This window comes from Lissotriton vulgaris, chromosome 7, assembly GCF_964263255.1.
Source record: "Lissotriton vulgaris chromosome 7, aLisVul1.2, whole genome shotgun sequence".
Lineage (NCBI taxonomy): Eukaryota > Metazoa > Chordata > Amphibia > Caudata > Salamandridae > Lissotriton > Lissotriton vulgaris.
This window is the reverse complement of record NC_141695.1, coordinates 794,685,740-794,710,457: the sequence shown is the minus strand read 5'-3', so window position 1 is coordinate 794,710,457 and position 24,718 is coordinate 794,685,740. Positions and strand designations below refer to the sequence as shown.

The window sequence follows — 24,718 nt, the reverse complement described above, 5'->3', positions numbered from 1 at the left end:
TCTTTCACCGCCGCTCCTGTCCAAAGAATCGGATCGCGTCGCGCGCTTACAGCACTGAACCGTGTACGTTGTTTTTTTTAAATTCGGTTTTCAATATATGATTTTAAATAAAACTATAATCTTGTTTTACACCACGTTAAAAACCCACCGATATAAACGATTTTCAAAACAAATAATAAAAGCACGAACTCTTTTAGAAGTCATTACACTGTGGTCAGCAGTGTCAAAGAGAAGTTTCACCAACACGACCTCGTGCCATTCGTGAGTCAGCCCCCTGTGACGTCTGGCTCAGCACACGCTCAAGGGACTCGTCCAACATGATTGGATGAGCTCACGGTTGCCAGATGCTCCTGGGATTGTCATGCTTCCACTTTTGGCTAACCACCTGTGGTTGACGTCATGGAGGCGTGATTCGGCTTTTAGACATCTGGGAATGAACGCCACAAGTGGACCATACTAAAAACTTACATTAGGCTTGGAGCCTGCACATTGCTTCCTATTGGTTGATTTTATAGGGAGTCTCTTGCACTTGCTTCTGTGTGATGGCTTGCCTTCCTCTCCTTGTGTGTTTCCTTCTCCTCAGGGCACAAGTCCTAAAAAAAGAAGTGGGGAGACGCTGATGTCACAACAGGAAGTGACGTCACAAAAGGTGGCTTGTCTTTTTCTTTTCTTTTATTTGTAAGAGGATAGGAGCGGGAAGGCTCAGCCGGGATGCAGGCCATGTTAGCAGGTGCCCTGTTAGTCCGGTCCAAATACTCCCTCCCTCCACCTGCAGTCCCCATGCGTGTCCTTCCACAACAGAAGGCGGCACGCTTTCTCTTTTTATTGTGAGGGTCTCTGTTTACCTCCAATGCGTTATCTATAGACTGGGCAAACATGTGTTACCCTAATAGCGTATCCTAAAGTGTGATGTATTTATTCGAGGCTACCTTGTCATACATTGTTTATTATTATAGATATAGCGCCGCACTGCAAGTAGTACTGAGTGACACATGAGCGCTGCATGCCGATAATACCTCTCTGCATGATGACTTGTATGATGTGGTATTACCAAGTTACCCGATAATATCGCAAGGCCACCTGCGTTACTGGTTCCACCTACGCAGAACAAGTGAACTTTCTGGAAGGTACAGGGCTAAAGTATTGAAAAATTTAACAAATATCCCTGTAATACTGCAGACCTCCTGTTATTCCCCATTCCAGATCTCTAACTCGTAAATGGGTCATAATACTATATAATGGTCACACAGGGCTCCATTTGACAAATACTTGTGGTCAGAGCTCGGTACAGGCCCGTCCGTCAGCAGCTGTTTCCCGGGCAATCACTCATTTCAGGCTAATCTGGTGGGGGATGTCAGTGGGTTAGGGAATATTTGTTGAGTTTCTTTCAGGTCCGGATAGCCAATCGCTAGCAACTGTTGGATACGCATTCACGTTAAGGGTATTGCTGAATTAAAGTAGGTGTTCGTCGAATTCGCTGCAGGCCGGTAATAAAACCTTTCCCACTCATCACAGAATTACCTCTCTTCCTTTTCACGTCAGTTATGTAAGAACCCCATCAAAATGACGAGACTGAAGACTGGAGCATCCCTCACCTGCTCGTTCCCTCTGCACACCAAGCATGGCAAGTGTACAGCACATTACTGTGTTGAGTAAACTTCAAAGACTAGTCAAAATAGGGGAGGCTCTTGGCCAGGGAGCTCAAATGCAATCTCAGGAAGTCTGAGAGTGGTCAGAGCACTCTTTAGAGCTGACTTGGTTTATAGAATTGCCCTGCTTGCCCTATTGACATATTCATTTGATTCTGGGCAAATCACTTAATCCCCCTGTGCCTACCAAAAAATGAATGTGTCTTTGTGTAATGTATCTGGCGCTCATGTACGGCACTCCAATACTTTCAGGCCGACTTCGCGCTATATAAAGCTACAAAAAAAAACTGGACATTCGAGTACTCTCTTTAGCAAATAAAAGAAGAGCAGATAGTTAATGAGAGCGTTTGACCATTTCAAATATAAATTGCAGAGCTGACCTGGTTACTCATTGACTAATACATCCACAGCAGATGTCTGTCTCTGTTTAAATTGTGTGGATCCGGGTTCATAAAGTGGAAGGTTCCTTCAGCCTTTCATCCTTCTGAGTTATATAAAAGGAGCACTATTAAGGACTTTGTTACCACATCACTCACGGAACACCACCACATCACTCACGAAACACCACCAAATCACTCTGGGGCACCACCATATGACTCGGGGACACCACCACATCACTCACAGACACCACCACATCACTCACAGACACCACCACATCACTCACAGACACCACCACATCACTCATAAACACCACCACATCACTCACAGACACCACCACACCACCACATCACTCATAAACACCACCACATCACTCACAGACACCACCACATCACTCACAGACACCACCACATCACTCACAGACACCACCACATCATTACAAATGCTATAGGTGTCACATTTGGGAAAGTTAAAACTATTGGCATTGTAAATGACAAAGCTATTAATTTCGCTATTTTCAAAACCAACACATAAATAAAAAAATTGTCATGTACAATACCAATAGCTCAAACTTTCCTAATGCGAGACCTATTGCATTGCAAATGCTTGTTCTTTGTTTGGAGTGGCATATGAATGTTCATTTCCACTTTGGACATATACCAAACCACAAACACCAACAATATGCATATTGGGATAAACAATTGTATAAGTATTCTTCCGAACACTGATTCGTCTGAACACTGCAGCCTTGAAAAAGTCGTACAAAGACGAACACGCTATTCAGCTGCCAGAGCAACATAAGAATTGTGCTACTAACAAGGTTTGAGGGACTGTTAATAACGCAACACATTATCTGTCAACCAAAGAGGGCCGGAGTCCCTGGGGAGGGAGAGGCTGGGGTGGGGAGCAGTGACGGGGGAGGCTAAGTGAGGTTGTGGGGCGGGATGGGCAAGGGGAGGGCCACTGTCCCTGGGGAGGGAGAGGCTGCAGGAGGAGGGAGCGGAAGGGAGTGACGGAGGAGGCTGGCTAAGGATGTGGGAGGAAAGCGCCTTCCTCTCCTTGACTTGGGAACATCCGGGGCCTGCCGAGGCCCAGAGACACAATGCAGCAGGCTGGCACACACACACCACACCTTGCACACACTCTGACTCGTGCTTACACACACACTGACACTCGCACACTACTTGCTTACACGCTGACACTCTCCCACACATAACATGCTGAGACACGCACACCATAACTTGCACACACACTGACACTTGTGCACACACTCATACTTCCACACACACACACAACTTGCACACACGCTGACACACACACAACATAAATTTTGCGTCCAACGCATGCAAACAAAAGGAGAAATCGGCGGCAAAAGGCAGATAGATTCAAGTGACGATCAATATACGAACTACTGCTGAAATTCAGAGTCACTCCGTTCTTCAATAAATGGACTACTTCCAAAAACCTGCCAATGAGAAGAGCCCATCATGCTTTCCAAATTAAGATGAGCAGTCCGTGGGATACCCCTTTACTTAATAACATTTGCATCCCAAACACGTGCAAATAAGAGGGGGTTGTTCACCACTGGGACCCTGGAGAGTCCCGCGGGGGCATAGGCAGGTTGTCAAAGACAGGTTGTCAAAGAAAGGCTGGTCTGACTGCCACCTAAGGCACTGTAGTGTGATTTATGTATTATTTATTTATTTTATAGTTTTATAGAGCGCGAACCAAACCTGTGAGGGTATCATAGCGCTTTACAGTATTAAGGGTGGTGTACAAAGCAAGGGAAGGGAGGGATCAATTGGGTAAAATAGGGGATACATAATGCAAGGAAACACGTAGTCCTACATGTGGGAAGGAAATTAAAACAGGTAGATACATTGTACAAGAAGGAACATAGTCTCAACTTTCGGGGGAATGCCCAGGAGTGCAGGAATCGGTATCGACCATAGAAAGATAATAATGTAATGTGTTCATTAGGCGAGGTATTTACCCATTAAGAAGGTTTTGGTCTCCTTCTTAAAGTGTGCTAAGGATGGAAGTCTTCTTATGGCGGGTGGGAGAGAGTTCCAAATCCTTGGCGCAGCTCCGGTGAAGTCCTGATTGTAGTTTTATTTCTGGAAACGTGCAGGTTGCAGCAGTAGGTCTTTGGCAGAGCAGGAGTTTCTGGGACCTCCTGATATCACAGGTTTTTGTGCCAGGAATGTGGGGGGGGGTTTATAAAGAGCTTTGTGAGTACTGTAGGCCAGTTTAAATTGGATTCTGGCCTCTAGGGGAAGCGAGTTCATCACTTTGAGGTGGGGAGAGACGTGTTCAAATTTCTTTGAGCTGGTTAGTAGTCTGGCAGCGGTGTTGAGGCAGGCTTTCTATGGGGCCAGAGATTTCTTTGGTAGCCCTGCAAGAGTAGAGCATCTGGAAATGACTAGTGCCTGTACTGCCATTTTAAGGTCGGACACATCGAGGAAGGGTTTTAGGTTTCTTAGGTAACTCAGGTGGAATCTAGCCGTTTTGGCCATCGAGTTTATATGGCCACGCATGTTCAGGCTGCCGTCCAGGGTTATTCCAAGGGATTTCGCCGAGTCAACAATGGTAGGAGGGCAGTTTAGTGCTGAGATGGTCTTGATCCATCCCTGGATGTCTGGATTGTGTTTGGGTGGAGAGATCAGAAGGAATTCAGTTTTATTTGCATTGAGTTTAAGCTGGGTGGTGGTGAGCCAGTGGACTGTTAGCTTCAAGGCCTCATCCAGGAAGAAAATGTCCTCAGGGGAAGACATTTTTATGTAGATTTGTGTATTTTCGGCGTACATATGGTAGAAGATATTGGCGGGACGTAGAACCTCGGTGAGGGGTTCAAGGTAAAGGTTGAAGAGTGTAGGGGAGAGGGTTGATCCTTGGGGGACTCCAACCATAACCGGAGAGGGGGCGGATAGATTACCGTTGATGAGGACTCTTCGTGAGCGGTTTTGGAGGAAGGATCTAAACCATTCAAGGACGGTGCCGTGCCCTCCAACCCCATCCTGAGTTTGAGGCCTTCAAGGAGAAATTAATGGTTGACTGTGTCGAAGGCATAGGAAAGGTCTAGGAGGATTCGGAGACAGGTTTTGCCTTGGTCGAGGGCTTGGAGAGCGTCATCTACAATGTGGAGGAGGGTGGTTTCCGTGCTGTTTCCAGATCTGAACCTAGATTGGAAGTCATCTAACAGGTGAAATTTGTTGATGTGTAGGCTCAGTTGCTGTTGCACACATTTTTCCAGAACTTTGGCTAGGAGTAGGATGTTAGATATAAGTCTATAGTTCTCAGCGGAATCAGGGTCCAGCGTGTTTTTTTTTAGGATGGGGACAACTTGGCCAGCCTTGAGCGAATCAGGAATTGAGCCCTGGAGGAGGGAGGCCTTGATTATAGAAGTCCAGGAAGGGATGATAGCCTGAGAGGCTGCAGCTAGGCAGTTAGATAGGAGAGGATCATTGAAGTGATAGTTTGGGTTTAAGAAGGCAAGAAGTTTTGAGATAGAGTATTTGTCATAGATTTTAAAATTGGACTAGTGTGCTAGGTTTTTGGGTGAGGTTTGGGAGGACAGCGCGGGGAGAAGAGGTAGAGCAGGCAGATTTTGAATTTGGTGTTGAATTGCGGATTTGAGTTTGTTACCTCGGGCAGAGATTTTATTGCAGAAGAAGGAAGAGAATTCCTCACTTGTTATTAGGGGGTTAGGAATTTCTTTGGAGGTTTTTGCTAGTTTGTTGGATTGATGTTTGACCAAGTCGAACAGCTTGCGAGGTCGATTTTTGGCGTTCTCTAGTTCCGTTCTGAAGAATTCTTTTTTTTAGTTGAGGATTTTCCTATTGTAGGCATTCCTGGCCTGGCAGAGAAGCTTTTATAGCCGGAAGCCCCCAAGCATAGAGTGACACAGGATAACCCATGCGGTCCGAGCAGCCAGGACAGACCAAGAATTCGTGCAGCTGCTGCAGAGACGCGCACAGACTCCAAAAGAGATACTGCTTTACATTATGCACAGCGAACAGGCACAGCAGCCCCACCCATAGACTCAACCCGAAACCCAAACTCCGTTTGCACCTTCTGTGCAGCGTAACAGTAAACAAGTATCTGGCAGCATTGAAGAGGCTCTGCACCCTCCCGGTTACACCAAGCGAAGGATAAACAAGTGCTGAGGGGAACAAAGAGTGCCTACGAAATGAATTACTGAAAACCGTGACTTAAAGAAATGGTTCACAACCTCTCTTTCCTTCTTTCATTTAGTTGCTTCCCTGTGAAATGGATCAAAAAATGGAACAAGCCAGCGAATGGTGTGCCCGCGCCACAGCGAGACATCTGGTTTCAATTATCGCGCCCGTGTTTGGACACGATAATTGAAACCATATGGCGGCTGAGCGGTAACCGACACCAATAGGCCAGGGGCGGAGCAATGCGCCCGCCTTTGGCCAATTGTGTGCTGTCTTTTTTTTAAAAAACGCACGCAAAAGCCAATTGCTGCCGCCGAAAACAAAAGCACATGCACGATCGTGTAGTCAGCTTTCAGAAGCCCCTACATGAAGTCTCGCTGCGCGAGCAGTGCTGCTCACTGGAACACTAGGTGCGAGACCTAAAAAGGGGGAATATACACATAATAAGTGGAAAGCTCTCTAAGAAGTTCAAGCAATGTAATATAAAGTGCATATTGTACGAGAGAGGAACATTTCACATTAAAAAGAAAAAGGTATACCTTTAAACGATCAAATCATATAGGCCCTCTTTTATTATTTTGTTCTTTTTTCCTTGCTCTGACTGCTAAAAAGCTAGCGATATTAAAAATTTCCCAAGGGTTACTCAGCATTTGCAAATATGTGAGGGCCGGTCTAGCCTGCAAGAAACCTTTGTCCTTTAAAACTGAGAAAATGAAATGCTTGCAAATGTGCAAATAATGATTGAAGAACAGAACAAATTGCAAGGTATCCTGCCTCGAGAAACTATCTCAAGAGCAGGGTCACAAATACTCTATCTTTCTCCAGCCCAGGGATTCGACCAATAAAAATGCAGATAGTTAAACCTCAATCTCATTAAAAGAAAACAACATTGAGGCTTAGTAACTATATCCAGATAAGGCTCAATAAAATAGGAAGTTTTTTAAATCTGGTGAGCACGGACAGTAGGTTTCAGTAGCTCAATAGCCTCTCTTTCTACAGACGCTAAATGTAAAAATGAGGACTGAGCCCACACCAGGTCTATTTTGCCTAATATTTCTGGGTTGTCAAATACCTCAGGGCGACCTAACAACTTTGCTATGCTTTTCACATGACTCAACCATTGGATACTGCTAGCCCTATATAATGCAGTACTGTCTCGTATGATCTCTTGATTTATCATTAATTCTGGGTTAGACCAGGTAGAAATCCATTTAAGAAAGGGGGACATTCTAATCGGATCAGCCATATAACCAATACCTGCTTCTTGATGGATAATATATGAGGGTATGGATTGGGGGACCGAGAGCATACTTCTTAAACATTTATTTTTTACAATTTGGAGCTCTGTACAGTTTTTATATCCCCAAATTTCAGAGCCATAATTCGCATAATATAGCTTTATATATATTTAACTTAGCCTGCACTGGCTTATCACCCAACCTCTGAGCAAAGTCAAGCACCACACCTGTGGATCTAGCCATAGCGTTTCTCTTCACCTTCCTTTGTGGAGCACATGAGCACCTTTCATCAAATAAAACACCTAGATACGGAAATATAGTAATCCTAGTTATTTAGTTTCCATTGCAATAATGTGTTTTAGGTTTTCTTGACTTCGCTCCCATGCATTGTCCCAATCGTGGCTGCAACTGCTGTGGTGACTGTGTAGGTTCTAATTGCATCAGCATGATTGTGGCTACAGGTGGTCATCGCCCTTGTACTTACTTCAATAATAGCTAAATAGCACAATTGGGGCTAACGCCATTGTCACACCTGCATACAAACGGCCGGGCTAAAACTCATCATTGAACTGAGGTTGGGTGGCCGCATGCACAGAGACACAGACCATGTCCAGCCTCCTCACTTGGCCTTTAATCGCCTTGGTCATTAGAATTCAGATGCGATACATGTATATTAAGTGGAGAACCTTTATTCATGCTTGTGGCAGTCACAGCACCCACTTAAACTGACTGTCTGAACAGGTTTTAAATCATGCATAATTCTGTGAATGTAGAATGACAATGAGATGGCCACTGACTCTGAACAGATGAAGAAAATGTGACAACATTTGGTAATTTAACCAAAACAAGAACATCCTCTCCCCGAAGAAGGACTGATAGACTACCCATTCTGCACTGGATGAGCATGAGAGACTAGCCCATTCCCCACTATACCAGAACAAAATATATGAACTGAGTTTGCATTCGACTTGTGTGGCACCAGAAAACTGCACCTGCTTTTGCCCAAATTGCTAGGGGTGAGAGAGAGGAGACAAACCTATCAAGGTACTCCCCTAATGGATGAACATGAGGGATTCAGTGGATGCAGTACCTCAAGGGAGAATCGTTACCAGGATCACTGCGCTGTATGCTAGATTGAATTGTTTCGTATTTAGTATTACTGTGAGACTGAAAAGTGCACTCTTTTTCTAAAAATACACGCACTGGGCTGGACATCAAAGTTATAGTGTCTATTGGTTAATTATTGAGTTCTGAGCTCTGCGCATCACACTACCACCCTGGAAAACTTGTGATTGTTTACCCTGCCTGAGAAGCTTGTGAGCACTCACCATTGTTACCCTGAGAGTCAAGTGTAAAATGGGTTGTTCTTGGCCCAGTTTACAAAGCCATAATAGGACTGCAAAAGGACATCAGTGACAACTGACCTCAACCACCATGGCTGGGGCCGACTAGCCCATCTAGCCTGTGGCCCATCAAAGGGGCTATGCCAACTAAGCATGGGTGGAAAATCCGTTGCGCTCGCAGATTTTGCGAATTTTCGGTAAATTCGCGATCCGCGAACGCTCGCGAATTTACCGAAAATCCGCAAATTCGCACGCAGCGGAATTTTTTTTCTTGGTGATACAATTTTGCGGCGTGCGGTGTAAGTTCGCATTTGCGAACATGTAGGTGTGGCGGGCAACAACAATCTCGCACTTGCGAAATTACAAAATTTGCAATTCTGCACAAGAAATCCACTAGCAAGCAGCATAGACCTTCTGAAAATGATGATTTTTATCAGAATAACTCCTCAGGTTGACATTTGCCTGCCCTTTTTTGGATTTGAGGCCTTTTGACTTTCCTTGGATCACTTTTGGATGAGAAAAAAACTTTCACAAGTAAGTTTGTTTGGGGCATTACATTTGCTGTTCTGCAGAAAAACGAGTTTTGCTAAACTGAAAGCACTCAGCAGGTGCAAAAGTTCAAATTCATCATTAGTAACCATTCCCTGCAGTGCTTCCTGACTGGGGCCCCTCCAGAGTTCAGTTGCTAGTTGCAACAATTGTATGACCCTGCTCTAACCCTCACAGCCGGATCATAGAATAGCTACAAGTAGGCCACAAAGGTCCTGGAAAAAAAATTGCACTGCAACAGAAAGCAAATTACAGACAAGGAAGCAGGTGCCAGACTGGAATTTTTAAAACAGTGACACATTAATAAATCAACCCCAAGTGGAAATTGCAGTGAACAGTTTAGCATTGGGTAAAGCTGCAGGGCCCGATAGGTTGCCTGCTGAAATGTATAAACGTTTTATGCACAACATTAAGGATGAGCTACACCGGGTAATTTTAGCTGCTCGAGGTGGCAATCCCCCTGCTACATGGGCCGAAGCAACAATTGTAGTATTCTGTAAAAAAGATAAACCTACTGATAGGGTAGGGTCTTATAGACCTATATCCCTGTTGAAAGTGGACAATAAGATCTACTCAAAGATATTGGCTATTCGACTGTCCGGGGTAGTGTCATCTTTAGTGTCCAGATATCAACACGGGTTTATTCCTAAAAGGAGCACTACTGAACACATCAACAAAGTTATTACCCTGTTTGATTTGGCTGCGGTTAACAAAAAAAAATTAGCGCTTTTTTTATTAGACGCGGAAAAAGCGTTTGATCGGGTGGCATGGGAGTATTTATGGACCTTAATGGAAAAAATGGGTTTTGGTCAGAGATATGTTAAGGCCATCAAAACACTCTATCTCCAACCCAAAGCTAGGATATCCACTTTGGGCGGACTCTCCGATGTGATTAATATTACAAGAGGGACCCGTCAAGGCTGCCCATGCTCCCCCCTTTTATTTGCATTATATATTAATCCTTTTATTGAGTTACTAAGTCAGAATAGGTTGATCCCCCCTTTATAGTTGCTGAGTTTTCTTTTTCTGTATTCGCATATGCGGATGACATAGCAGTTGTGACGGATAACCCGGAAACTGCCAGTTTGGAAATTGAGAAGCTAGCCAAAGAATTCGGCAGGATAACAGGATATAAACTTAATGCTTCTAAAACACAAATACTTTGTTCCGGTGCCATAACTTGGGGGGATGAAAGGGTGGTTGATGAAGTTACATACTTAGGAATACGTATTAAAACGGACATGGATGAGTTGGTTAATGCTAACTGGAGTAATGTTTTCCATAAAATCAAAACCTCTTTGGAGAAATGGGAGCGGCTATATTTGACTATTATTGGTAGGACTAACGTCATCAAAATGAATGTTCTCCCGAAAATTCTTTATTTATTCCGATCAATACCCCTGGATTTTCCGAAACCTAAATTACAGGCGTTACAATCTCTTTGCAGTAAATTCATTTGGAGTCCCGGAAAACCCAGGCGGGCAATGAAACATCTTACCTTACCAATTGAAAGGGGCGGAATGGGGGTACCTGATTTTTTCTTGTATTATGTAGTATGTTTTTTGTTAAAAATGAGATTTTTGTTATTAAGAGATGCCAAGGAGGACATGCATAACTATCCCTCTATATTTGAGATTTTGATGGGGACACAAACCAAACAAGTGTTTTTTAATGAAATAGATGGCAATTATTACAAAAGGACACGATTCAAGGTTCTTATAGGTGCTCATAAAGTCTGGAAATGGGTGGCCCGGCTCATTGATGTACGGAATGTCTCATATTATACTCCATATTGTTTGGTTAGTTTTCTACCCATGATATTCTCGGATGGAGTGGCACGGAAACTGCAAAAAAAAGGGGTATACAGGTTGGGAGATTTTTTTTCGAGTGCAGGAGAGTGTAAATCGTTCTCAGAAATGAGTGAAGAATTTGGGTTGACCAGGGATTTTTTCTTTAAGTTCTTACAGATACGAGATTATTTTAATAGACACAAAATTACTTTAAGGGAGCATAAAATCGTAGAAGGTATAACACAACAAGTTAAGATAGGGGCTCTCTATCGCATGTTTTTGGAAGAAAAAACTGATGATTTGGACAAAGTACAAGGAAAATGGAGGGAAATACTGGGAGACAATGATATTGAAGTGGGAAATCTGATTTTGATGTCTAAAGATGTACTGATGTCCGCTAACTTAAAAGCGCAGTTTTTTAAAAGCCTCTTTGATTTATATTATACAACGGTTCGAATGCTAAAGTGGGGAAGAGGTCATGATGGCAAATGTTTTCGTTGTAAAATGGATAATGCAGACTGTATACATATTTTTTTTTCTTGCCCTATATTAGGGAGATTCATTCAAGATATTGAAAAGTTTGTATCTATTATCCTAAAGGTTAATCTAAAAATTACTCCTTCAATGATGATTTTAGGAAAGACTCCTGAGGATGGCCAAAATAAGGAAATCACTGGTTGTCGACAGTTTATTTTTGTTATAATGACAGTCGCTAGATTATGTATTGCGGCAGAATGGCTTCAAGAAAAGCCTCCATTATTCCAACAATGGCAAGCTCGATTATATAAATTGTATAAGTTAGAGTGGAGTCTTTTTTCGTTATCTGAATCAAGAAGAAAAAAAAGATTGGGATTGAAAATTTGGGGGGCTTTTTCTGATTTTTATGAGACTTAAGTATTAATAATGATATGGCTATAGTTATGTGTATCTCCCATTGTGTAGCCTTACCCTTTTCTTATTTGTAAGTTGTATTTGAGTATGTGCGCTTGTGTTTTTCATTTCCCCAAGGTTGGAAAATTTGTTTTGAATTATGAATTATGTATTGTGTGACGGTTATCTTGTGTATCTTGTATGTTCATGGTTTTTTTTTCTTTTTTGACGTGTTCCAATAAAAAAAAAAATAAAAAAAAAAATAAAAAAAAATCAACCCCAAATTAATTCATGTCAGTTGAAGCAGGGCAGGTGTGCTTGCTTTTTCCCCCCATAATCTACAGTGATGATGATGAACCAGAGGGTGGCATTGATGTACCAGAGGGTGGCATGGGTGAAACAGAGGGTGGCAGTGTTGAAACAGAGGGTGCTGTGAACCTGTGATGATGAACCAGACGTAGAAACAACATAGTCGCGACCGTTGCGTGCCGACAAGTAAGTTCGCAATCGCGAACTGGTACAAAATCCTCGCGAACTGGCAGAAACCCTTGCAAACACTATAAAAACAAAAAAATCTGCAAATTCGCGAGAATTCGCGGATTTTGCGGATTGCGAGTTCGCAAATACGCAAATTCGCGAACGCCAGATTAGCAAAATCCGCCCATGCTTAATGCCAACCCAGCAGATGATCAAGAAGGAATTAGATGTGCAACCTAATGCTTTGCTCTCTGTCATACATAAACAGCATGAAGGATACTGTGTGCAGCTTGGGGGTGCCCTGTTGATATTTTAAGTTAATGTCGCATTAACCTCTTTGTACAAGGCTGTAGCTCTACAGGTACTGATGTGGTTTTGAGACTTGCAGTCCATATCTTCTGATCCTCTAGAGTAAAATTTCATTCCTGCCCTCTCCAGATCCTCATAGCATCATCAGACCATCCAATCTGGGTTCATACATATTTAAGCATGCCTCAGAGTTTTCATTATGAATACATGTTTGAATTAGAGGTGCTGCCAAAGGTGAACTGGGAACAGCCCCCATCCCCTCCCTGCCTTATTTTAAAGTCCAGATGAGTGCCAATGAAGTTGTGATCACTAGACTTCTCGAGTAACTCATAACCAGAGTGACCTTGATCCACTGGACATGTAATCAAACAGAGTCAAAATCTTAAAACTCATGGAACCCTGAGTAACAAAGTGACACCTGTGCCCCAGCGACCATCTGTCTACCTAAAAATACCTGCTGTGTACCTCACATTTTGTCTTTGTACTTCCCAGGATTATTTAAATAAGTTAAGCTTTTTTGCTTCTACAATCTCATGTAATTTCCACAGGTTACCCCTTCATGCCCCCATATTGGGGACTTGGATTCCATCTTTGTCGCTACGGCTACCCCTCTAGCAACGTCACCAGAGAAGTGGTGGAGAAAATGAGAGCTGCCCAGATGCCCCAGGTTTGTGGTTTCTTTAAGTTCTTTGGAGGAGGAGTCTCTGGATGTAAGAGGCCAGGAGCTGTGAGTGCAGAAAGCCCACTCCCTACCCCTCACTTAGTCATCGTTGACTGGTATCAATAGAAGGGAATGGCAACTTGATCTCCTCGGGGAGAGGATGTACCCTTAAGGCTAGAGGGGTTGACCTCAGAGCTCAGGAACCGGGTTCGAGTCTCGGCAACAACGCTCAACATCCTGTGATTCTGGGCAAATCACTTAATCTCCCGTGCCTAACAAAAAAATGAATGTATCCTCGTGTAACGAAACTGGTGCTCATGTAAAGTGCTCTGATACCCGATGTTTTGGGTCTAGTTCGCACTATATAAAACTAAAAAAAATGAAAATAAAAGTCTGAAATTGTCAGTGCATTTTGTATTCTCGGGCACAGACAAGGTTTCGCTCTTTCACATGTGTGCGTTCTCACCCTGGCCTTTCAAACTTGAAGCCCGCTGTGTCTGTGCCACTTTTTAAACACTGTCATTTTCCTTTTCTAATGAGACACGCACCATCCTACACATGCCTGGTTGTTTCTGCCCTCTCCATCATTAGTGATGCCACTTAAATGGTGCTTCAGGAGAACAATAGACAGATGGTACAGTTTAGGGTCGGGGGTGTCCTTGTGAGTAAGACTAATCCACCTTCTCTTCTCACAAGGCTTTGAGCATCTTTCTCCATTTTCGATTCTTTGCATGAAAAAGTCATCTTTGGTGAGGTTGTGAATATCCCAATCTCGGTCTTAAAAGTCTCAACTTTAATTCATTTTTTACCCGAGGATGTACAATGGAACGATCTGGATTATATGGATGCCAGAAAGGATTTCACCTACAACAAGCAGAACTACAGCGATTACCCACTCATGGTGCAGGAGTTCCACCAGAAAGGGATGAAGTACATCATGATCACGGTAAGACAACGGCATAGACATCTGTTGAGGTTTGGGCTCAGTGAGCGATCCTTGTGCCCAAGAGTTGCGGTGAAGAATCTGCTGATTATGCTTTTCATGCTCTGTGCTGATGAGCAGTAAGGAGTTGTGAAAGCATGAAATAGCTTCCCTGCAGAATTGACAGAGGCAGAAGCAACAAAAAGGCAAAGACAAAGACAACTCGGTGATCAGTAGAGGAAGTAAAGATAAGGTAGGAGACCATGAGGGCTAAATGTCAAGTGAGAAAAGGAAGTTGGTAGCCCTGATGGACATAGGACTGTTTGATTGATATTATGTACGAATCTCTATACCCTCCTTAAACTAATGTATTTGGCAGTGTGCGCTACTACATCTTTATACACTTGATTCTATACATGTTTGCAGAGAAATCTTTGAAATTTGAGATAAAATTTGCTTTCAGGTTTTCTCACACTCAGGAAGTGCACACAGAAACGCTTTCTTTCTTTGTTGGGTAACAATAGCTGTTGGACTTGGTTAACAGAGCTTGTGCATTCATAGACCTCACCATGTGTCCTTGTATTTCTCCTATTAGGAACCAGTGATTGCCAGCAGCGGACCCCCAGGATCCAACCGGGCTTATGACGATGGCGTGAAGAGAAAGGTGTTCATTACTAACTCCACAGGACAGCCCCTGATTGGAAAGGTGAGTGGGATGGTGGCCTGCCCCTTCCCTGGGAGAAGAGCAATGCTTGGGGTTGGAGAAGGTAGACCTTTCCTTCCATCCAGGCCGAACTAGTCAGAGTCAAAGGACTACCTTGTTGAATATTCACCTATTAGTGTCTGGCTCTACCTCAAGCCTGATCAGTGTTGTTTCCTTCCAAATTCCAATTTAACGTTTTCTTGAGGAGGACTACGATGCACAGATCAAAAATATGCATTTCTTTACAATGGCGCGATAAGTGAGTGTATTTATTTTACAAAACAACAAATTTCCTTTTCCAAAATCTTTGAGGGGCGGAGAATCCTTACAGATCGCTAATTTATATAGCGACCAGCCTATGGGTGTGAGGAAAATCTTTACACAGGTTACCAAATTTGCAGAACTTCTTTTGTTAAATAACAATTGTTGGACAAGGGCACACTTACACACATGAGCTTCGATATGTATTATTTATTAATAATCTTGTTAAAATATCAGTACAGTACTGAAGTCACTTTATACAATTTAAAACAAATGATCACAATATTTATAAACATAATTGATGAAAACTTTCAAATTGACAATTTTTTTGAATTTTTTTTCTTTGCAACTCGACATTTATTAGCTCCTGCTGCATTAATTAATTATTCGCGGGGGCGGCTCACGGCACAGCGAGGCAGGAGTCAGTCATGACTGACACACTCACAGCCTACACTCTAGTGCCCAATCAGGGGCGCCGGGGCCTGCCCAAAATCCGATGTTACTGCTACTATGTAACAGAAATGCCATCAATCACCGCGCAGCCCCGGCATATTCCTGAAGCTGACATAATAGATGAGGTCCAGCCAGCTACACCAACCCGACCCCACCGGTAGTTTACTGAACCACGGACTGTGCCTGGCGGCCATCGGAGTAAATCACAGCTTCCTAGAACACACCTGCTTGACTGAGGCACTCGTAAGTCAGAGACATATGCGCCAGTGCCCACAGGGGCCTAAGGGGGGAAGCAAAGATGGGAGGGAAGAAACCTGCACATTCCACTTTTAGCACCTAGAGGGCAGCACAGCTATTGCAATCACTACAGGCAGTGTGCCCTTTCAGACGAACATTGAATTCTAAATTAATGAACAGTGAAACCTTCTCTATGCACAAAACTATGTCCTTTCACCACTATGCTGTGGTGATAAAATAAAGAATTCGAGGATGTAGAAAGTTAAAAAGATCAACATTTATCTGAAACATCCTGCTGAGATCCAGAGGCTCAAAGCCACAACGATATTTTACATAAGTAGGAATAAAATGCATGGGAAAAAAAACAAATATATGGTGTTGTTGTATTACACACTCCCAAATTGCCAAGATTACTCAAATACAGGAGTAACAATTAAACCGTCCTCCCTACCTTCAAGGCCTTTAAAAGAAAAGTAGCAACGTGAAGTTATTACTCTTCAATTAGGAACAGGAAGAACAACTTCTTTGTTCAAAGAAGCCAGTGGCTGTCCTCATTAAATAGATAGTAAAACCAAGATGAATCACAGCAGGTTTTGCATATGTAAACTAAAGTAATAATTATACAAAGGCATTCACTGCAAAAGTCATTCAAGTTGATCTCTACAGAATAGATAAACGCTTGTTACTTATTTTGAGAAAATGTGCCACCTTGTTACAGAAATTACTGTTTGCATCTTCGTAGCCAAAACAAGTGGCATCCTTAAAATTTAACACAAAAAATCGGACAAATATGCGCTTGTTTGTCCAGTATGAGCTGCACTCGGGTAAGTGATAATTTTGTTCAATCACTACAAAAGTGCATATTCCTATAAGTAAATCGAAGTACCTGAATGTAATGCAACTAACCTTAGATTGAACAAACATTCATTTACTAAGAATGTCCGTATTCCATTCAATCATAGATTGCAAAATCAGCTCATTATTGCAGATCACAAAGTCCCAGTGCTTAATTTGAGCCGGTGGTTGCCGTGGGGGATACCAGCACTCATATTTGGGGACCAGCACTTACTTTTCCGCATCGGACATTTAGCAAGAGAGGGAGAATCACACAAAACAGAAAGTCGGAGGAAAAGTAGGACGTAGAAATCGTCACAAAGCGAAACAAGCATTTACAATGCAATGGTCTCAGCATTATTAAAGGTAGAGCTATTGGCATTGCTCCTGACTTTTTTTTTTAGATCATAAATAAATGGCATTGTCATTTACATTGCCAATAGCTTAATCGTTTGCATATGCGAGACCTATTGAATTAGCACCCACACACAGATAAGAAGTAGAGTGAGTAGTTGATAGTGAGTGGGAGAGAGTTATTAGTAAATAGAGTATTAGAGAGCGAGTAGTAAAAAGTGAAACAGTGAGTATTATATAGTATGAGAGTGAGGCAAGATATACGACCCTTTTAGGTTTATATTAAATACAATCGTTTTCTGAAGCACAGTGCAAGTTCTATAGAGGTGAAACCTAAAATGAGTTCCAGGCATTAGCAAACGATCACCTGAATAATGGAAATGTACAGATTTGTTTAATCCTGCACTTTGGCCCTGATAAATTTGGTGGAAACCGGATACTGTAAAATATTCAAAATATATATGTTCAGAAACCGACGCACTTACTGCCCTCAACACTCTGCCCTCTGCCCTCAACACTCTGCCCTCAACCCTATGCCCTCTGCCCTCAACACTCTGCCCTCTGCCCTCAACACTCTGCCCTCAACACTCTGCCCTCAACACTCTGTCATCAGATCTGTCTGAATAATAACAGCTGTGAGCCCGTGCCTGAGGTGCATCATCGGAGCTGTTTGAATAATAACTGCTTCAGCCCCGTGCCTGAGGTACATCATCAGAGCTGTGTGAATAATAACAGCTGTGAGCCGTGCCTGAGGTGCATCATCAGAGCTGTGTGAATAATAACAGCTGTGAGCCCGTGCCTGAGGTGCATCATCGGAGCTGTTTGAATAATAACTGCTTCAGCCCCGTGCCTGAGGTACATCATCAGAGCTGTGTGAATAATAACAGCTGTGAGCCGTGCCTGAGGTGCATCATCAGAGCTGTGTGAATAATAACAGCTGTGAGCCCCGTGCCTGAGGTGCTTCTGGCAGACTTAGGGGCTGGGTGAGCTTGATCCTCTGAGAAGGTATTGCGGGTTTACTAGTACGGCTTCCACTACGTTTTCAAGGCGGAAGGCTTGTTTTAACTCAGCTACATATTGTTACTAGTATGATGGGCACTGTAGGGTAATTCCATGTATGACAGCAGCTACGCTCGTATGAATTCGACTCCACAGTGGTCATTGATGCTTGGTTGATGGAATGAATGAATAAAGAACAACACGTGGGGTGCTGAGCCCGGTGCTGACTGCACGGCTTCTAGTATTACTGTACCTGTAGCTGTGACTGAATCGTCACAGACTTGACCACCACTCCCTTAGCATAATTGCTGATCCCTGGGTGCAGTTACAGCGTCAAAGGTATGAATGCAGCCCCTCATGTTCGGCTCAATCTCCCTGGATACGTGACTGCAGGTCCCCAAGTATGACTGCAGCTCTAGCTGTCATCCCAAACCCCTGAGGGCAAAATGCATTTCCCAGAGGCTGGCTTTATTGTCACGTGTGTCTGCAGTTCTCTATGCTCCCTATGTGTAATTGTAGCTTCTCCAGTGTGTTTGGCAGTGTAGTGTAATACGGGCCACTTCAGCACCACTGGAGTAGCTACATCCCCGCAAGCACAACTGCAGCTCCTCGCGACTGTTTCCAGCAACTTAGATGTGACTTCAGCAACTCAAATGTAACTGCAGCTCACTGAGAGGGAGAGTGCAGCTCTCAAGCATCACTGCATCTCCACTCAAGGGCATAGGGAAGCCCTGCTTTGCCAGCTTAAGAGGGCAGTTTAGATTGATTTACGGCCCTTCTTAACTGTAGCTCTGGCTGGCCGGTCATTGCAAGGCAAAAGGAAAGATCTATACATTCTGGAAGAATAAATAAGCACAACTGTGGGATGGAGAAGTGGTAGAGGAGTTACTTAAAATGGTACAGAATAGTAGAGAAATCTTTTGAATATAAAAGAAAAAATAAGTTAGAGGCAAATACAATGAAAACTTGAAAGACGGAAAGAAGAATGCAAATAGGAAAAGAAAGAAGGAAAGTGAAAAGGAAGTAGGATGGAATATAGGCACAATAGTAGAATGCAAAGAAGGAGAAAAGGATGGAAAGGGGAAAGGCGCTCCTCCCTACAGCACATGGACTCCAATTACATCTGGGTTCCCCCTCCCGCTATCCTCAGTTCTCCTCGTCCTCAGGTTGAAGGGGCGGGGTGGGCTTCCGAGTAATGTGGAGGAGGCTGGAGGGTTGCAGTGCCAGGCACTGGTGAGCGCTAAACCCACGGCTGGGCCCCGGGTGACTGGGGGTGTAGGGGTGTAGGGCTGTAGGGGGGGGGAGGGGGTTTAGGCGCTATACAGGGAGCAAAGTCTGCGCGTTAGGCAGGGGGGGCGGTGATATGAAGGACACACTGGGAGGCGGGTAGGGGACGTTTATGCGTTTGGATACAGCGCAGACTTTACCCGAAGGTGTCAAAGGCTGGCGGAGAACACGGAGCAGTGCTCCGATTCTGGTGCGGAAAAAAGTTCGGGAAACGGCTGCACTGTGAGGCCTGACCCAGAGGGACTTCTCTGGCTATGGAGCTTCCTGGGGGCATCGGGGCTCTTCAGAGTGGTGCTCTGTTTGTCGCTCTGACAGGATGGCGCACGTAATTGGTCGCACACACGCCTAGCAAATGCTGTTTACAAGTCCACCCCGAGTCTGTTTCACCCCTTTTAGCAAAGAATCTACGGGACGGAGGAGAGCTGCGGGCGCATGCCGGAATATCAATCAACCGTCGCCAGACCCCTCTAACTATTACCAGAAATGTGAAACAACCCCCTGCCAGCTGGCCTCTGATCCTATTAAGACGCACGCTGTCTCTGCTAGGTAGCAAAAGACACCTGTTTAATACCCAAAAGAAGAGTAAATGTTTGATAACTCCAGGACCTTGTACTGAGTGACCTTCCGACGTGATCCCATGCTCACTCTGGGGCATTAAATTGAGTTAATTAAACTTCTGGCAAACAAACATGTCCCAGCTAACTCCTTGGCCGGCCCCGAAATGTTGCTGGGCCAGTATTCCCAAACACCCCAGCCTAGGGCCAAAGCTCCCGGCCTCCAGTGTGACGTGGAAGGGCGCGCTCCTGGCCCCGAGGCTGGTATGGTAACACCTTTAAAATGCACACTGAATGCCTTTTTTAGCATTGTGCTCCTCTGTCTCTCGACACTTTGCATAACCGGCCCCAACGCCCACTGTGCACTGCAAGGTCGGGGCCTAGCCTGTGCATGCTGTCCCGGTGTACGCGGCCTCCATTTACCCATAGCCCTCTCCCCTGGTTGCTGAATGCTGTCCCCGACCAGAGTGGACAAACGGCGTGACGGGAAGGAGCAAAGGGGGGGTTGCACAACTGCAGGCAACATTTGCAGCAGTCCACACGTGACAACTGTGGGGAGAGGGGGGAGGTGAGACCTGGGTGCCTCCTGTACATTTTGAAGGTCCTGCTCCTATGTAGGCTGCTTGCGGTCTATCTAAATTGTGTGTCCTGCGGCATATCTGGTCGATATGTCGCAGCCCTGTGGAGGCAAAGTGAAAACCGCAACTACCCTTTATGCATGCTGCCCCACTTCTAATGTTGTGCAGTCAGTATGCCTCTTGGGAGTTTGATCGTCCCCGAGCCTGCCTCTGAATTCATGCATGACCGGAGGGGCATATATTACACCCTCATTCTGTATTCTGGCCCGTGCACGGATTCCATTGTCAAAATCATTAAAATGTGGAATGGACCAGCAGCGCTCATGTTTAAAAGATAAACGCAGTTCCCCTAAGTAAATTAAAGTGACTGACGCGCCTATCGCCCGGCCATAAACGCGTTCGGAATACCTTGGCTTCCGCCAGAATCTTGGCACATTTTTAACATCCAAGGTTTGTGCCCCTTGCCACGAATGATACACATAAGCAGAAAGGTTACCCACGCCTGTAAATTCACTGACGGTAAAAGCACTCACTGACCCGGTCCCCAGTACCATTGCACTCGGGATCGCGCACTGTGCACTGCGAGGTCGGGGCCTAGCCTGTGCTTGCTGTCCCGGTGTACGTGGCCTCCATTTACCCATAACCCTCTCCCCTGGTTGCTGAATGCTGTCCCCGACCAGAGTGGACAAACGGCGTGACGGGAAGGAGCAAAGGAGCGGTTGCACAACTGCAGGCGACATTTGCAGCAGTTCACACGTGACAACTATGGGGGGAGAGGGGGGAGGTGAGGCCCGGGTGCCTCCTGTACATTTTGAAGGTCCTGCTCCTCCGTAGGCTGCTTGCGGTCTATCTAAATCGTGTGTCCTGCGACATATCTTGTCGATATGTCGCAGCCCTGTGGAGGCAAAGTGAAAACCGCAACTACCCTTTATGCATGCTGCCCCACTTCTAATGTTGTGCCGTTAGTATGCCTCTTGGGAGTTTGATCGTCCCCGAGCCTGCCTCTGAATTCCTGCATGACCAGAGGGGCATATATTACACCCTCATTCTGTATTCTGGCCCGTGCACGGATTCCATTGTCAAAATCATTAAAATATGGAATGGACCAGCAGCGCTCATGTTTAAAAGAAAAACGCAGTTTCCCTAAGTAAATTAAAGTGACTGACGCTGCCAGACGCGCCTATCGCCCGGCCATAAACGCGTTCGGAATGCCTTGGCTTCCGCCAGAATCTTGGCACCTTTTTAACATCCAAGGGTTTGTGCCCCTTGCCACGAATGATACACATAAGCAGAAAGGTTACCCACGCCTGTAAATTCACTGATGGTAAAAGCACTCTCTGACCCGGTCCCCAGTACCATTGCACTCGGGATCCCCGTTCCTGTGCATTGCGTCATAGCGGTTGTTCTACCACCGGAACACAATTGTAGAGTGTGGGGGAGGCAGAGGTGGGACATGCGACGCGAACTCCCTCTCCGAAGGGAGGCAGCACTGTTCTTATTGGCGCTAACCTCTAGACACTTGAACCCAGCACGGCAGAGTATGCCACAGGCAAGAGTTAAAAGAGCTCTCCAGAGACGCACTTTTACAAATACATGCCGCCTATATACCCCTGCTCCGGAAACTGCACTGAGCCCGCGTGACCGCAAGGATCTCCAAAAAACAGCCCGGGCTGAAATATTGAGTGACTGGAGGGAGGGAGAGGGAGCACGACGAGGGGGAGGCAGAGGTGGGACAAGCGACGCGAACTCCCTCTCCAAAGGGAGGCAGCACTGTTCTTATTGGCGCTAACCTCTAGACACTTGAACCCAGCACGGCAGAGTATGCCACAGGCGAGCGCCTAAGAAAAGAAAGGCAGGGGCATACAGGAGTTAAAAGAGCTCTCCAGAGACGCACTTTTACAAAGACATGCCGCCTATATATTACCCCTGCTCCGGAAACTGCACTGAGCCCGCGTGACCGCAAGGATCCCCAAAAAAACAGCCCGTGCTGAAATAACGAGTGACTGGAGGGAGGGAGGGGGAGCACGACGACCATGATTCTCCGAGGCAAGGCAGAAATGCCTCGGAGAAACCAGGGACATTTTTCGGATTTGTGGGCGTGTTTGATGTTCTCAGAATGGGCGTGGCCTACAAGTGGAAAGAAGAACACCGAAAACACCTCCAAATCCGAAAAGGACGGAGCCTATTCGGAGGGACAGCTCTCTCTTCCAATGGCTGGCCTCCGTTTAGGAAGCCAGCCAATGGGAGAGAGGCAAAAACAGAGGCGGGACAAATCGTCCACTCTAAGAAGCATTAAATCTCGGAACTTCTGGTTCTGCCTTCGGCAGAACCGGATAGTACCTCGACCTAAAAACAAGAGCCTGCAAAAGTGAGATAGAGGGGCATGAAGGGGATTAGGGGCAGGTGGGTTCAAGACTTTTCAGCCTTGGTATTAGACGCTCTGACATTTGATAGCCCCGGCTGAGGGCTTCTAAGCAGAACTTTGGGCAGCAGCACTTATTCTTTTCAAATTAACCACTGCAAAGTCCATTACATACACCAAAGTTCATTACAGCAAATCATAAACAATAATAAGAATGTCAGTTAAATTAGCAACAGATCCTTGTGCCAAGACATACAACATGTTTCACAATACCTGTCAATTTTTAAAGGCTGGAACAAAAAACAAAAAAACATCATCTTAGACAACATAATCAAAATTAAAAATGATAGTCATAACAGATATACTACATCAAACTGCAAACATTGCTGACTTTAAACAAAATGTCATGGCAGATTCGTCAACACAGTAAATTCACCAAAAAGAATACAACATGCTATTACATAGACATCGCAAAATGCACTCTACTTCAATGACAGGAGCAGGAGAGAAATAAGAGCTAAAGCAACAAATGTTAGCTGCAATTCTAACCTATTAGCCTAATAAAGTATAACAAAAAATTACACCTCGTCCAAATTTGATAAAAAACATTTTTTTTAATCTTTATTTTCAGTTTGACACATACCTGTCAATAAGCAATGCACACAGCGGTACAATGATAAGGCGCCTTCGCATAAAGTTGTATCATAAAAAATGTTACATGGTAGTACCCATGGCAACAGTAAACAATTGAATAGGTATGCAATCCAAGTCATAATGCCAACCACCCTGCATGAACGACTCCATCATCCTTTACAGTCCCGCCACCCCATCCCAGCCCAAGCCCCAATCTACAGCGAAAACATACATAGCACATATGAAAAATCATGGCCAATGAATAGAATACATTACAACTCTCTTAGCCAACCCCTTCAGGAACAATGCTGTTTGCAACCTGCGCGTCAGCTTCACTGTGCTTTTTGGTAATGTATGCTCTATACGGGCCCCAAATGTCTACCGGGCGTGAGGAGCTGGGTACAAGGGTCGCTTGGGCAGTAGAAATCCCAGCGCTGCGAACCTTCTGACCTTTTTGGGGAAGTTAACCTTATAGCCCAACAGTGCAATTTCCGGAGTAGGTACCAGTGCCATAGAAAGCCTGTCTCACAGTGAGGTGTGTATCTTTATCCAATAGTGCTGCAACTTTGGGCAGGTCCAGGAGAGATGAGCAAAGTCTGCGTGTGGTGCATAACATTTCTGGCAGTGGTGAGGTCTAGAGGGGTCTATCTTGTAGGACCAAGCCGGGGTGTGATACATCCTGCGGAGAAATTTGAAATGTAGCAGCTTGTGCCTATGGTTGAAACTTCCATTGTGACCCTGCAACACTGCTCCCATTGATCATCAGCTATAGGACGGCCTAAATTTTGCTCCCATGCCATATGGCTCTTAACGTCTGAGAAGGGGCGATCCATGATACACTGTTTATACAGTTTGGAAACCAAATGTGCACCAGTTGGACTTTCAATTAATAACAACAGTGGAGTGACCGGTTCAGAAGCAACCAGAAACGTGGGGAAGGTAGCCCGCAACATGGAAAGCTTATGTCACAACACAAAGACATCCATAAAGGAGCAGTCTTGGAACCGCGCCTTCTCTGATACCGAGAAAACATGATTGTCGGGAAACAGATCACCAATCGTATGAATTTTGTATTAAGCCAGTGTGCGTTGCACTAAAA

The 24,718-nt window shown here is 44.7% G+C and overlaps 1 protein-coding gene across 1 annotated transcript in view; it reads left to right on the top strand.

Annotated features, from left to right (window-relative positions):
• The window catches only part of GAA (alpha glucosidase), a 446,470-nt gene that overhangs the window by 143,539 nt on the left and 278,213 nt on the right, over window positions 1-24,718 (top strand). The window contains exons 7-9 of the mRNA XM_086931052.1: window positions 13,330-13,448; window positions 14,257-14,388; window positions 14,960-15,070. Coding sequence (XP_086787178.1) covers window positions 13,330-13,448; window positions 14,257-14,388; window positions 14,960-15,070 — 362 coding nt within the window. The remainder of the gene's footprint in view (window positions 1-13,329; window positions 13,449-14,256; window positions 14,389-14,959; window positions 15,071-24,718) is intronic.